The sequence below is a fragment of the Octodon degus genome, unplaced genomic scaffold, assembly GCF_000260255.1.
Source record: "Octodon degus isolate 3935 unplaced genomic scaffold, OctDeg1.0 scaffold00111, whole genome shotgun sequence".
Lineage (NCBI taxonomy): Eukaryota > Metazoa > Chordata > Mammalia > Rodentia > Octodontidae > Octodon > Octodon degus.
Genome location: NW_004524687.1, coordinates 1,935,635 through 1,951,431, shown reverse-complemented (window position 1 = coordinate 1,951,431; position 15,797 = coordinate 1,935,635). Strand labels below are relative to the sequence as shown.

The following is a 15,797-nucleotide window of genomic DNA, read 5'->3' as shown; positions in this document are numbered from 1 at the left end:
CTTGGCCTATGTGCTCTCTGTGAATGCAGTTTTCACTTAGGCCAATCAATAACAATATAAGATATAACCAATCAATAACTGCCAAATACTCTGCTCCTATATTTCCTTCTTGCTTATCCCATATAATCCTCAAACTACCAAGGATCAGGGCCAGAAAATTTTGGGGGTCAGTGTCTGTTGACATAAATAAATCTGCCTCCAAATCCTCGGTCATTTTTCAGTGTCTCTGTTGCTGCAACACAGTGTCTGTGTTGGCTGCCAAGACACTGTGCTGACCTTTTTGGTCACCAGCTGTAGTCCTCGCAGACAGAGCAGGGACCTCTGCAAGGTCCTGACAGGAAGGTGTACCCTCAGGATTTCTCAAGTCTCCTCTAGAGGAAGACTCCTCACTTCCTTTCAAGAAGCTCACACAGACCCCAAAAGGAGGAGGATGCCATCTACCTGTCTGCCTGTCTGTCTCTAAGACCTCCCACCTCAGGGGCACCGGTTTCAGTCTGTGCCTACTCACTTAGAGTAGGAGAGCTTGATCACCTCTCATTAGTTAGACCTCCCGGTGGCCTGGGGGAGGGAATGCTTTAACCTCTGTCTGCCTATTGAATGACTGTGTGTTTGTAACAGACTGTGAAAGCAATAGACCATTTCATGTGTGCTTCACAGTGAGGAAGTGGGATTCCTCTTCAAACTGTGGAGTGTGATGGGGCCAATCTGTGGTTCCATGGACACGTCTAATAAGAACAAAACTGAGAACCAGCCTACACTTCTCTATAGCCCAGAAAGGCAAGTGGCCGGGCAGGCTTCTGAATGGTCTCTCTTTAGAGACAGTATATACAGCTCAGTGGTGGAGCATTTGCCTGAATGGTCTCTCTGAGGGGCACCCACCCTTTGTCTGTTGCACCATTGTTCAAGGGTACACAACACCCACATAGGGAGTGAGCAGTGGGTTCCAGTCAGTCTAAACGCACGATCCTTGAGACTGCATGCTGCAAAATTTTAAAAAGTGCTACTCCAATGATTATGGAATCAAAATGAAACTCCAGAAGCTCTGCACCTTTTGTGAAATCAACTGGCTAAACCTGTACCCTAGTTGGCCACCTGAAGGGACTTCAAATGTTGAAACAAAGTCACTGAACCTGGAAAAGAAGGTCATCCTGATCAGTTTCTTTACATAGATTCCTGCCTTAGTTTCTGACAAAGCTTCCAACCTTGATTCTGTGTCTGCACTATAGATGATGTAAAGACTATCTTGGTTATTAAGATGAGCCATCCAGCTGCTCTGCTTCCACCCTAACTCAACCCCAGCCAGAAGAACTTTACCCAGTGCTCCCAGAAGATCTGGCTCAATCAGAGCTAGACCTACCCCCACCATGTGCTCTGTGAGCTCAAGCCACTGCACCAGCTCAAGCCTTAACACCTGGGTCACCAGTCCTGTCTGCCCCTCTGACTCAGCTTCTTCACCAGCACCCCCAAGGCCAGCTCAAGTTTCAGCATCTGTGTCACTGACCCTGTATGCCTCTCCAGACTCAACATCTCCACAGCCATCACCTTGTACTTTGAGGTTCCCAGCCCATACACCCTTCTTGGACTGATACTTCCAGATGTCACCTGGTTTACATGTCTAGATTAAAAGATGCCTTCCTCTGCTTGCATGTTGTTCCCATAAGCCAACCCCCCTTAGCCTTCAATTGGGAACATCCTGAGGCAAGACGCAACTTGGACTGACTTGCCTCAAGGGGTTAAGAAGTTTGAAGTCCCTTCAGGTGGCCAACTAGGGTAGAGGTTTAGCCAGTTGATTTCACACTCTCCCACTATTTTGGTGGAGGTTCTAGCAACAAATTTGGCTAAGTTCCCATCAGCTTTTCTCTGGGACAACCTGTTCCTCTGCCCTTCAGCTCCACAGCCACATTGCTGCTTGCCATCTCTGTACAGTTAAGTGACTCAAGACTAAGCAGTGAACAATGACTGAGTTAAAATTTAATTTTAAATTCTATGTGACTTCAAAGCCTAACCTTATAAACATTAATTAAATTTGTAGAAGGCAACTTGTTTCTGGTAAAAATGGTGTTGATACTCTGCAGATTCTTCAGGAAATAGATTTGTTTAAAAATCATTTTCAGTCTAAGACAAGCCTGGGCAACATAGCTGAAGATCTTGTTTCAAAAATAAATCAATATAGGGGCCGGGGAGATGGCTCAGTGGAATAAGCACTTCCCTGGTAAGCGCAAGGGCCTGAGTTCAATCCCCGGTTCCACCAAAAAATTAAAAAAAAAAAAAATCAATAAAATGTGAAGTTGGAAGGCAGTTATGGTGGTTAAAAATGATCAAAGCATTATATGAATGTATGACTCTACCAAATTCATTACTTGTATAATTAATGAGTGAAAAATTTTTAAATGACTTTCAAAAAAGAAAAATGTCTAAAATAAATCACAGAGCAGGGCCAAGGAGATAGCTCAGTGGAATAAGCGCCTGCCTGGCAAGCACAGGGTCCTGAGTTCAATCCCTGGTACCACTAAAATAAAATAAAATAAAATAAGTCACAGAATTTTTAAAAATAAAATAAAAACAGAGACATTTGAACTCTCTGAAAAGGCAGTCTGAGCCCTCATCCTGTTTCCTTGGTCAGAGTAACTATAAATATCATGTGCTCAGAAGAACCATCTGAGAAGCTGAGTGATATTAGGTCGACTCACACACTTTCTAGCACTCAACCTGTTTGTCAACCTCAACATTGTTCTAAGGAAAAACCCAGCTCAGCACTGGGATAGGAGGTCATAAATAAGACATAAGACAGAATACAAAATCTTCTAGGCACCAGGACATCTGAAAACATCTACACATTGATACCAGATGCCTTAAAGGTATTGACCACTGAGGCACCACAGAACTTTTTCAAAGGGACTTCTTTTTTTTTTTTTTGGTCTTATTTTCACTATTTTCTTTTTTGGTACCGAGAATCGAACCCGGGGCCTCGTGCTTGCTAGGCAGGCGCTGCGCCACCGAGCCACATCCCCGGCCCAACACCACAGAACTTTGACTATAGATGTTTGCCCAGATCTCCTTACCTGAGCTCCCTGCCCCCTTACCAGATACTGTGCCTGATCTCCCCTTTGTCCAAGACCTATAAAAGGCTCCAAGGGTCAGCCACATAGTTCAGTGTATTAAAGTGCCTGTTTAGGCGGACACAGCGACCAGGGTTTGGTCCCAGGCTTGCTGTGCTGGTCCTGCCCCTGGGACATGCTCAGAGGCAACTGAGACAGGGCATGGTGGCATGAACCTCTAATCCCAGCGCCTGGGAGGCTAAAAACAAGGAGACCGATCTGTGTAGTGAGACCCTGTAGACCCTGTACTAAATACATTTTTAAAAGCCTCTACTTTTCTTTGTACCCCACAGAGCCTTTTCACCCAATGTTTGCCTGTGCCCATGCACAATAAGTTTCACACCATGTTGCCTTTACCCAAGCCTGTTAGTCTCAGTCTTCCTTTGCTCCTTAAATCTGGGGCTGAAACCTGGGAGGGAGACAATCTTTCTTTGGAGGGGTGCTCTCTCTTTTGAGCCTCCTCCTCAATTGAGGCCATGCAGCAACATCTGTTCCTCGGGCCTTGGTCGATACAGCTCCTACCACTTACAGCATGCAGGATCTCACCAGGTGTCTCAGATTGGGTGAACCCCCCATCTCTCCCTCTTTCTTCCTCCCTGCCTGCCTTTTATTCTCCCCTATAAAGTCAGAGACAGGCTTGCCCTGCTTTTTGAGCCTCTCCAGCACTGGTCTTAAAAAGCACTCCTGGGGAAGCTGCTACCCTTTGGCGTCTGACCCACTGCAAAGACACTTGCCTTGCTCAGTCACTTTTACAGCCTTGGGTCCCAACTGGAGACATCCACAAGAGATCTGGCTGCTGCCCCCACCTCTCGCTCTGTAATCTCAAACCTCTCAGTCCCTCTCTCTGAAGCCCAAATGGCTGATCTTTTCTATGACATGGCATGGCCAGGCTACCCACAAGACCATGGCTCTCAGTGACTGGAGCATGATGCTTTTGGTTTTTCCATTTTGTGAGATTAAAAAAGAATAATTAACAGGAGGCAAGAGTTTACTTTTATCTCGATTGCTGTATTATATTAGGCAATCATAATTGTTATTCTTGTCTGCCACTACTTATGCCTTTTGTAAATTGCTTTATGATTCAGGTATTTTATTTATTTACTTATTTATTATGTATTTAGTACAGGGTCTACAGGGTCTCACTACACAGATTGGACTTGTAGTGATCCCCATTTTCAGCCTCCCAAGTGCTGGGATTAAGGCATGAGCCATCATGCCCAGTCTCAGTTGCCATCTCAGTGCCCCCTGGGGCAGGGCCGGCATGGCATGACAGGAATCGAACCCCCAGCCTCTGCGTGCCTGAGCAGGCACTTTAATCCGCTGAGCTATCTGGCCGGCCCATAGATTGCATTATGCATTTAGTTTATATCCTTTTGTTAAAATGATTGTTTCTTTAAAAGGATGTTTTACTGTTTCAGACGAGGCCTTATCTTCCTGTTTTACATTTGTTACACTTAGGTCCACCTGAACTGTTGGGACTGCTGTGGTTTTCAAGCTTAGCTTAAGAGTTAAGGAGAAGTAATGTTAGAGCGCCATCTATGGACTTTAGTATAAAATTCTGTAAAATGGGTCTTTATAATACCTCATCTATATTCACCTCAGGCTTTTATCTATCCCTTATGCAACATTAAAACCAAACAGTGGTTACTCTGACAGCTAGTAATTGTCTTTAGAGCAACTGTCACTCTCAAAGCAAACGATTAGGTTTCTCTAGTGCCCCCTGGTGAATCCGTATTCCCACATCTTGAATTTCACACAAGCCTGGGGGTCTCAGCTAGTCTCTGCCTTAAGCCATTCCTTACAGGTCAGAGGGGGTTTCCATGTGCTACATGCAGGGGCTGTTTAGTGGGAGCAGTCTGCTCATATCAATCTGCTCATTCACATCCTTTAATAAGAGGACTTTCATTGAGTACCAGGTGCATGCTCTCTCCTTTGTCCAAGACCTATAAAAGGCTCCAAGGGCCAGCCAGATAGTTCAGTGGATTAAAGTGCCTGTTTAGGCAGACATAGGGACTGGAGTTCGATCTCAGGCTTGCTGTGCCAGCCCCGGGCCAAGAGCTGGAAATAGACAGGGTAATGGAACCTCTGCTTTCTAGGATGGAGGACTGACAACAGATCGGAATGGAGGGGTGCCATGAGAAATAAGTGACTGCTGGGGTCAGGAGGACCCGGGGGCGAATTTTCTTTATAGAGCTTGGGAAACGCCTGTTGATGATTTTGGTCATCATGTGAATGGAAATTGAGGATGGGCAGGGTCTGGGGACAGCACCTCAGGCAGAGGAAGTGGTGGGTGTAAACATCCTGGGCTCTGAGGCTTGGCGCTGTGACTGCACACGTGACTCAGGGGCCAGCAGGAGAGGAGGGCTGAGGGTCCTCAGAGGGCTGAGTAGGAGGGCTGAGTAGGACCTTGGTATGAAAGTCTCTTTTACTCTTAAATTGCAGTGGGATGCTTTGGAGGTCTTTAATAAGGGCTCTTTTTTGGTTGGTTGGTTGGTTGAGTCAAGTCTTACTGTACAGCTCAGGCTCTCAGTGATCCTCCTGCTTCAGCCGTCTGAATGCTGGAATCAGGCGTGCACTACATGCTCAGCAGGAGATTAGAGGTTTTTAAACACTCCCCCTTAGTATGAATGGCTGGAGCAGTGACACTGCCAGACAAGTTAGGAGAATCAGGATTGGATCATGGCAGTATCGCTTCTCGGCTCATGCCAGACAGAGAGCCGCCTTTCTAACAGCACTGCGTTGGAGTTATCCACAGAGGCATACTGTGGAAAACCTCACATCACACATTCCAGATTTAATTAGGATAATATGTGCTTCCCCAATGTTGATATGTTAAATATGTTGATATGTTAAACATATTGTTTAACATTATGTAATGTTGATAGGTCAAAGAGTAGAAGAAATAGTTTGATGATTTATTTCACATCTTAGATATTCACACTTTTAATAGCTAAAATTATGGTAAAATTTAACATTTATGACTAACCATTTTTGGTGTGTCATTAAGCATATTCACAATATTATGCAACTAACACCAAAACCCATATCCAGAACTTTTCTATTACCTCAGAGGCTTGGTGCTATTGATAAATTCACCTCTTTAAAAAATTGAACATTGCCTGAATGTTCACGTCTCATCCTAAGCAAATTTAAAAACAAATTTTTGACAGTGCTTTAAGTCACAGAATATCTAAAATATATAGCTACAACTTAAAAAAAATAAAGCCATCTTGCACAGTGGGAAACAGTATATTGCTAGTACCTCAGAGCCCTTTGTGAGCTGCATTAACTGAGCTTACCTTCAGGGAAAACACTGTCTTGAATTTCATGATTCCTCTGCTCCTATGTACTCTTGTGATTTTTTTTTTAACCCTAATATTTTGGGGGAAATTTTCCTACTTTTTGAGATTTGTTTGAATTGAATTCTATCGTACCTATGCTTCTGTGACTGATATTATTCTTTTAAAAAAATACAGGGCCAGGCATGGTGGCACACACCTGTAATCCCAGCACTTAGGACGATGAAGTAGGAGGATCATTGTGAGTTTGAGGTCAACCTGGGCTGCACAGTAAGTTCAAAGCCAGTCTGAACTACAAAATGAAACCCTCCCTCAAAATTAAAAAATTCAGGGCCAGCCAGATAGCTCAGCGGACTAAAGCGCCTTCTTAGGAGGAGCACAATGGCTGGGATTCCATCCCCCCACGTGCTATGCCAGCCTCCTCCCCCACCCCAGGGCATGCTGAGAGGGGGAATGAGACTGGGCTTGGTGAAGCAAGCCTGTAATCCCAGCACTTGGGAAGCTGAAAACAAGAGGATCACTGAGTCTGATCTGTATAGTGAGACCCTATAGACTTTGTACTACAATACATTAAAAAAAAATTCATTTGCTTTCAGGTTTTACCATATTTCATTTTCCTAATTTGCTAGATTATTACAAATAAATTTATCACATTTATTCAAAAAGTTGCCTGAGCTCAGGTGCAATCAGTTTTTCTGGTGCATGGATGAGGGGTAGAGCAGTGGGCTTTTATGGTGTGCATGTGACCAGTGCTTCCAGGTACTTCCACTCATTTTTCCAAAGGAATGGAAGCAGACTTTAAGGATTCTCTTTTTCCATCCTTCCTGGATGTTGATCTCTATGACTTCTATATTCTGGTCAACCTAGGAGGGTGAAACATAATCTCACTGTGGTTTAAATGCACTTCTAGGACTCTGCATAAGATTGTGTTTTCATATTTACACCATTTTTGTGTTTAATCATCTATGAAATGTCTGTGCATATATTTTGACCATTATTCATTTGAATTGTGTCTTTTTGTATCAATTCATAGGCACTCTCTTTTCTTGGAAGGGGTTGTCTTCCCTTCCTCTTTACTGGGAAAAAAATGCCTGAGGCCCACAAGTTAAAGAAGGAAAAGTTTATTTTAGCCCATAGTTTGTATAAGTTTTATACCACAGTAGGCTGGCTCCAAGCAAAGGTAGCATTACAGAGAGGTAGGAGTCCATGATAAGGTAGGCAGGAGGCAGAAGGGGCCTTCCCTCTTTCCCCTTATATTCAGGCTACAAACTTATTGTTTGGTGCTGCTCAACACCCAGGACAGATCTTACCTCTTCAGTAATTCCATCAGCCATAACCATTCTAATCCAATCAGTAGACTAATCCATTTACCACATACCCATAATCCATATTCCCATACTCTACCTCTGGCTACCTCCAAAAGGCCTTATGAGAACATAAGACTTTGAGGGGACAGCTAGATTGTGAGCCATAACAGGGGGATATTATCTTTACGATGAGACATTACATTGGTACAGAAGGGCTCATAAAACATAAATGTGCTTTTGTTTTTCCTTGTCTTTTTGAGGCAGTGTCTTGCTATGCAGTTTGTGCTGGCCTTGAACTCAGTTTATAGTCCAGGCTGGCCTCCAACTCACAGCAATCATCCTGCCTCAGCCTCCTAAGTGCTGGGATTACAGGGGTGTGTCACCATGCCCAGCCATAAATGTACTTCTACTTTTTACTTATTTTTGGTACTGGGGATTGAACGCAGGACCTTGGGCTTGCCAGGTAGGTACTTATACCACTGAGCTATTTCCCCAGCCCCATAAGTGTACTTTTAAAAGGTAATTTAAACAACTATGTAACTACCAACTACGTTTAAAAAATTGCCACCACTCAAGAACTCTATTTGCTCCCTCTTATCACAGAATCTTTCTTTTCACATAGTTCCATACTGACTTTTGTGGCAATTATTTCATTGCTTTACTTTTGTTTTTGTCTTTTGGGGACAGGGTCTTGCTATGCAATTCAGGCTGGCCTTGAACTCAAGCTTATAGACCAGATTGGTCTTGAACTCAAAACAATTTTCCTGCCTCAGCCTCCCAAGTGTTGGGATTATAGGATTATGGGATTACAAGCATGCCCTATCATGTCTGGCTCCATTGCTTTACTTTTGTTGTTGTTGTTTTATTTTCTTTATGGTGCTGGAAACTGAATCCAGCCATGTAAAAAACAAATTTGCTTGTTTTTATATACAAAGTCAAAGTAACTCAGTAAATTCTGTCTCAGCCTCCCAGAGTTCTAGGCTTGCCTGAGTTCACCGCTATGCCCAGCTTCATTCCTTTTCTCAATAGTTACATCTGTAAGAATCATCCTGAACAACGTATTTTTAGTATTGTTTGGAATGTTGTAAAAATATTCACCCAGTTGATATTTGCTTAGCATGGCAAGCATACTGTTGTACTCAGCATTGTCAGTACTCATGTCTTAAAAACTTTTGCTCTGTTCTATAAATTCACTGATTATTGTATTGTTGATGGCCACTTAGTCTTGTTTCTAGTTTTAACAATACTAAGACCAGTGCTTGAGCAACACTTTTCTCTATACTATGTACATGCACAAGGAGCAGAACCATAAGAACGAAAATATGCGGATCTTCTGCAAAGGCTTGGCGGAACACATCTGTAATTATAGCACCTGGAAGGCTGATACAGAAGGATTGGGTGAGTTAGAAGTTCAAGAGCACCCTAAACTACACTGCCAGACCATGTCTCAAAAGAACAAAACAAAAAATCAAACACATACATACATCTTCAATCCTAACTTATTTTGTGTAGGTACATAACATTCCATTTTCACCAGCAGGGTACGAAATTTTTCCTTTTTTGCAGAACCAGGGATTGAACTCAGGCCCTTGCGCTTGCCAGGGAAGACCTTATTCCACTGAGCCATCTCTCCGGCCCCTTCTTTTTTTTTTTTTTTTTTTTTTAGGCAGGGTCTTGTTATGTAGTTCAGGTTGGCCTTGAGCTCATTTTGCAGCCCAGGCTGGTCTTCAACTCTCTACGATCCTCCTGGTTATTTTACGCGCCCTCTTGCACAAGCGTACTGCGCAGGCGTATCTCCGCCGGCTCTTAGCATCCGCGGAGGCGGCTTCAGATCCTCTACTGCCAGTGGCCGCTTATCACAAGGGGACGATCAAGGCTTTTCTTACTACTTTTTGCCTATAGCCTGTAATATCTTTAAGCGTCTGGTGTTCGTTAAGGTTTCTATCATTACCTATGGAAATGTAACTTTAATTCATTTCGCCAGGAAAGGGATTAGGGAAAAATAGCGAAATAGAGACCTCCCCTTCTTCCTCACCGCCCCCCCCCCGCCTTCCCCGGCCCCGCCCACTCCCCCACGCACAACACGCATGCGTGCCCGGTGGTGGCTCCAGTCGCGCACTGCGAAGTGCGCCTGTCCAGCGAGACGCCCCGCCCCCGGCCCCTATAAAACCTCGAGCTTTTCCTCGCGAGATACTCCGTGCTCATGCTCGCCGCCGGGGTCGGAGGTCAGGGCGAGCGTCTGGCGGGCAGAAGTAAGAAGATGGCGGTGGAGTCGCGAGTTACTCAGGAGGAAATTAAGAAAGAGCCAGAGAAGCCAATTGACCGCGAGAAGACATGTCCGCTGCTGCTCCGGGTGTTCACCACCAACAACGGTCGGCACCACCGTATGGACGAGTTCTCCCGCGGCAACGTCCCGTCCAGCGAGCTGCAGATCTACACCTGGTGAGGGCGGGCGGGCCGCTCTGATTGGTCTCTAGGAGGGTGGGCCTGGGGAGCGACCCCTGTAGGATACAGGATTTTGTTTTGAGGAAGAAGGGGGCTTGCCAACGTGCAACTTTAGAATTAACGTTGAGACCTTGGGGTTTTTAAAAATAAACATAACCGCCGGGCTTGATGGCAACGCCTGTAATCTGAGCATTCTGGGAGACAGAGGCAGGAGCATCACAGGCTTGAGCTCAGCCTGGGTAACTAAAAGTAATTTAGCGAGACCCTGATTCAAAATTAATACAAAAACAGAAACGGGCTGGGGATGTAACCTAGTGCAGAAATGCTAGATTCAATCACCAGTACTGAAGGAACAAAAAGAAATGCAGCATTCCTGTCACCATTGTACCTGCATGATAGGAAAAGGATATATGAGTAAAACGTGATAGTCGAGTAAATGATACTAAGCTAACACGATAAAGGGAGTGATACTGAGTGATGTTTATCAAAGGATATTTCTGCTTAGTATTAAGCCATAAGTGCCATAGCACCAAAAATATGGGCTAGAAAAGTGTGACTTCTGCAGTAGAACTTAACGCAAAAGCTTTTGGTATGTGTTTAGTGACAGCTGGTGTCCAAGTATTTCATCTCCTTGCCGATAGACTGCCTAGGACAGTGCTGTGTGGACCTGATCTTTACCTCTTTCAGTTGATGCTATAGATGGGTGGATTCTTAGCAGCAGTTAAAATACGTTTTTAGGGGAGATAGCTCAGTGGAATAAGCGCTTCCCTGGCAAGCACAAGGGCCTGAGTTCAATCCCCGGTTCCGCGGGGGGGAAAAAAAAACGTTTTTAAAATGGGTGCAGAGGGCTGGTGAGATGGCTCAGTGGTCTAAAGCACCTACTTAGAACTAGTTTAGCAAAGCACAGGGACCGCGGTTCAATCCCACAGCACCACATGGCAGCCAGCCCCGCCCCCTGGTGGGCTGAGCTGGCCACACACACACATAAATAAAATTAAAAAAAAATAAAATGGGTGCAGGGCCAGGGAGATGGCTCAGTAGAATAAGTGCTTGCCTGGCAAGCACAAGGGTTTGAGTTCAATCCCCGGTTCTGCCAAAAAAATAAAATGTGTGCATAGTTTTAAAATATTTTTTTTTACTAAGGTAAGACAGGTTACCTTCAAATTTGTCTGTAAACATTTTTGAATACTGAGTTAATGATACTAACATTCACATTGTTGCACAATCATTTCTTTCTCTTGTAATCAGTATTGCAAAAACCTTTTCCTCCCTCACAACTGAAGCATTGCGCCCATTAAGCTGTAACTCTGTTGAATCCTCTCCCCATAACATCTGCTCTGCTGTGTATAATAATTTCACTATAAGTAATGAAGCATGTAAGTAGACTCATTACAATATTTGTCATTTTGTGGCTGGGTTATTTCACTTGGCATGTATTTAGGTTTTGTCCGTCTTGTAGCACCCACTATAATTTTTTTTTTTTTTTTAACACAGAATAATCTATTCTGTGTGTACCCTCTATACGTCACATGGCTACTCTGTTCTTGGCCACTGGTTTCCACTGTTTTTTAGCTATAATAACATAACACTGCTGTGGAAGTCAAGTGTTGTGCAGCATCCTTGCTTTCATCCTTTGGGAGTATCAGAATGGCTATGTGGCTATTTTAATTTTTTGAGGTGCCAGCATCTTTCACAGGAGCCACAGGATTTTCCGACAAAGGTGTGTGATTTTTATACTAAAACTCAGTCCTTTTTTTTTTTTTTTTTTTTTTTTTTTTTTTTTTTTTTATTTATTTATTTTTATTTATTACATTTATTTATTGGGTGTGTGTGTGGCCAGCTCAGCCCACCAGGGGGCGGGTCTGGCTGGCATGTGGTGCTGGGGATCGAACCGCGGTCCCTGTGCTTTGCCAAGCTTGTTTCAAGTAGGTGCTTTAGACCACTGAGCCATCTCTCCAGCCCCTAAAACTCAGTCCTTTAAAGATGGGAACTTTGTCTTTTTTTGGAAGTACTTGTTAAATGCACATAGTAGTGTGATGTTCTCTCATTGTGAATACAATGATAGTAAAATGTTCTTAAGAATAGAAGTCCTAGTGTTCAGGGTGTATTGGAATAATTGAAAATAATCAGGATACAAAGTTTTAAAAAGTCACCTTGAAGACATAAAATTACTCTGACCTCAGAGTTTGTGCTCACATCAAGATTTATTGGTGATGAGATTAAAATAACTAAGATTAATTGTGGTTGCAGAATAAAACATGTTAAAAGTAAAAAGTAGACTCCACATTTGCATAAGAGGATGGTAATAAGAGTATCTGTTTTACAATGCCTATTTCACCCGTTCATGTAAAATTTAGTACTTTTTATTAAAATAGTTTTATGATGAATGGTATCTTAAATTTCTGTAGCCCTGTGTTGTGTCTGTATACAAAGGATGCATACAGTGATGTTAATTAACATCAGTGGGTACTCTTCATGGGTGAGTTTTGGGATATGATTTATTGCATGTGGGCGATGTCGAGTTGTGCATGCATATCTTCACCCCCCATTTCCATCCCCAGCGTAGAGTTGCTTTTGGGTCTGGAATATGTCCTTCCAAAGAGATGAAGAGACGTACTAGCCTGTCTTGGACATTTGTCCCTGTTCTAGGCTTGGTTTTGTTTGTTTTTTTGTTTTTTTTTTTTTTTTTTGGCAGAACCAGGGATTGAACTCAGGCCAGTGCGCTTGCCAGGGAAGCGCTTATTCCCTTGAGCCATCTCCCCGGCCCCCTGGTTCTTTTCATTGTGAATGCTTATTTGAAGAGTATTGCTTAGAAGCCACTGGGCTGAAGGAGGCAGTAAATGAAACCTGAATACTTACACCCTCACCAGGTGCTGCTTCCTCCAGTTCAGAAGCAGTCCTCCACTGCTGAACTCCATGGTGGTGGTGGGGCTCAATGAAAGCTAGCCAGTCTAATGCATGTGTAGGCAGGAATCCCATGGGCAGACACTTATAAACAGCCAATGCCAAACCCATTAGGTTTCCGATGAGATAAACCAAACCCTGAAGAAACTTCTGGCTTGAACTTTCTAGCATCTTGAAAGCTCCTGCCTTCTGTAGGCCCACTCAACTCAATGGCCCATTTAAGTTGTTGCCTTCAGTTGGCTACCAGGCTCCCCTGGACTATCATGGCAGCTGCTGCTTTTTAAAGTTGTGGGAGGGTTTGATCCCTGGGCACCATGTGCCATGCTAGCCCTGCCCCTGGGCATGCTAAGCAGTGACTGAGTTGGGCATGATGGCACGTGCTGGGGAGGCTGAAAACAGGATCACTATGAGTTCAAGCTGTGTAGTGAGACCCTGCAACAAAAAAAGAAAAACTAAAGCTGCCGAAAGGTATCCTTGTTGCTAGCTTCACCCATTCCACCCACAGGCTTTACACACTGCTGCTACCACCAAGATATCATTTTTACGCAAAGAAAAAAAGTTTAAAAATCTGAGGTCTAGGTGAGTTTAAGGTAGCATATACATGGTTAAAAGTAAGGAAAGGTTGAAATTGAGCACTAATAGCAAGCATGGGGAAAAAACAGATTTTATTAGCATTTAAAAAGTAGAAACAACATTACTTGTAATTTGGAAATAGGAACTGAACAAGTGTGGGGGATGATGTGGCATAGCTGGGTGATAGCATATTGAGCATATATGATTGGGGCCGGAGAGATAACTCAGTGGCATAAGCGCCTCCCTGGCAAGCACAAGGTCCCAAGTTTGATCTCAGGTACCACCAAAAAAAAAAAAAAAAAAGAAATTGAGTGTATATGATGCTTTCGAAATTCAGCAATCTCTGGCAGAGTGTGTTAGGGAGAAGACAGTTGTATTGTGGAAATAGTTCTGAGAAGAAATAGGATATAGAGCTAGAACTAAATGAGTTTACTGGTTTGATCTTTTTATTTTTTGTCCTCAATGTATATTAAGAGCTGTTCCATAAGTGTCTAGTATCCTTGTGCCACTTGGTTGCACTCTATGGACACTACTGACTTTAAGCTCAACCCATGTCATTTTCTTATTCTAGGTTGTAGTTACTTCTGAATATGTATGTTTTTTCAGATTGTAATATTAACTCAGGGAACTATTAAATATTAACCAAATGAACTATGTTCAAGTAAATATTTGTAGGGTAAGAATCTGTATCGTGAAAAGAGCCTGTAATTTTTCTATAAATTAACTTATTTAAAAAGCTATCGTGTACCTTTATGGAAATGCTTTCCTAGTATATTGAATAGAAGATGCACTCCAGTTTGGGAGATTCTAGAATATGGAAATGTATGTATCTTTGAGAAAATGAAAGTTACTTTGTATATTTTAATTAGTTTGAACTGTTTTTAAAAGGAATAACAAACCTTAGGATGTTACCTAGCAATAGAAGATAGCATATGGAATTTGTTGAGTTTTTGTTTTAATCTTTACTTATTTACTTATTTGGAACAAGGTCTTGATATGCAGCTCAGATTTATAGTGATTCTCCTGTCTCAGCCTCCCCAGTGCTGGGATTACAGGAGTGTACCTCTATAGCTGGTTTTGGTGGCCAGCTTGGCACAGGACCAGCATGGCATATGGTACCAGGGATCAAACCAGGTCCTTGTGCTTGCCAGGCAGGCTCTTAGACCACCAATCTATCTTTCCAGCCCAGAATTTCTGAAATTCTTTTTAGCAAGTCTGACTTTCTTCAGTGGGGGGTGGGAGAGGGTGCAGTGCTGAGGACCAACCCAGGGCCTGTGTGTCTTAGGGAAGTACACTACCACTGAACTATATTGCCAGTCTTAATAGTCTGGCTTTAACTTATCTAACATTCAGGGTAGTATATAGTACAGGGAGTATTTAGAAACAAATAGTATTGTTAGCTGCTTTTAAATTGGACTTTATGCCAGTGATACAACTCAGTAGCATAGTGCCTGCCTGGCAAGCACAAGGTCTGGAGTTATATTTCTGGTACCAAAAATAAATAAAATAAAATCAGGCTTTAGTATCGTAAGTCGCAATTCAAAACATGTCATAACTACTTGTTTTTCAATATTCTGGTTATATTATTGCTAATTAATTGTAATTGCCTTTTTTTTTTTTTTTTAAACATTCAGGATGGATGCAACTTTGAAAGAACTAACTAGCTTAGTAAAAGAAGTCTACCCAGAAGCTAGAAAGAAGGGCACACACTTCAATTTTGCAATTGTTTTCATGGATCTTAAAAGACCTGGCTATCGGTAGGTTACTCCTTTTGATGAGTCTCTTTAATGGAATGAGTGGTCTGTGGATTTATATTATCTTCATCTCTGGTTTAGCTTAATACATAGTCCCTAAGTTTTTGAACTGTGTTATGAGATAGAGCAATTCCAGACCTGTATTTATACTTAGTTCTTTTAGTAGATTTATAGTGCATTAACAGCTGATTTTCTTTCCTGCAGAGTTAAGGAGATTGGCAGCACCATGTCTGGCAGAAAGGGAACGGATGATTCCATGACTCTGCAGTCACAGAAGTTCCAAATAGGCGATTACTTGGACATAGCGATTACCCCTCCAAATCGGGCACCACCTCCTTCAGGGCGTATGAGACCATATTAAATTTTATCTTACTTTCTCTCAAATTTATTTTTCACCCAACTGTGTAAAATAAACGT

At 42.8% G+C, this 15,797-nt stretch overlaps 1 protein-coding gene across 1 annotated transcript; it reads left to right on the top strand.

The window, feature by feature from the left end:
• Positions 1 to 9,886: 9,886 nt before the first annotated feature.
• Sap18 (Sin3A associated protein 18) lies at positions 9,887 to 15,791 on the top strand. The gene is made up of 3 exons (XM_004639368.2): positions 9,887 to 10,146; positions 15,261 to 15,383; positions 15,585 to 15,791. Exons 1-3 carry the CDS (start codon positions 9,908 to 9,910, stop codon positions 15,739 to 15,741), a joined length of 519 nt encoding a protein of 172 aa, XP_004639425.1. The 5' UTR covers positions 9,887 to 9,907; the 3' UTR covers positions 15,742 to 15,791.
• The last annotated feature ends 6 nt before the right edge of the window (positions 15,792 to 15,797 follow it).

Coding starts and splice junctions, on each gene's coding strand:
- Sap18 (XM_004639368.2), top strand. CDS start 9,908: ATGCTCGCCGCCGGGGTCGGAGGTCAGGGCGAGCGTCTGGCGGGCAGA. Junction 10,147..15,260: donor GAGCTGCAGATCTACACCTG/GTGAGGGCGGGC, acceptor TTAAACATTCAG/GATGGATGCAACTTTGAAAG. Junction 15,384..15,584: donor CTTAAAAGACCTGGCTATCG/GTAGGTTACTCC, acceptor TCTTTCCTGCAG/AGTTAAGGAGATTGGCAGCA.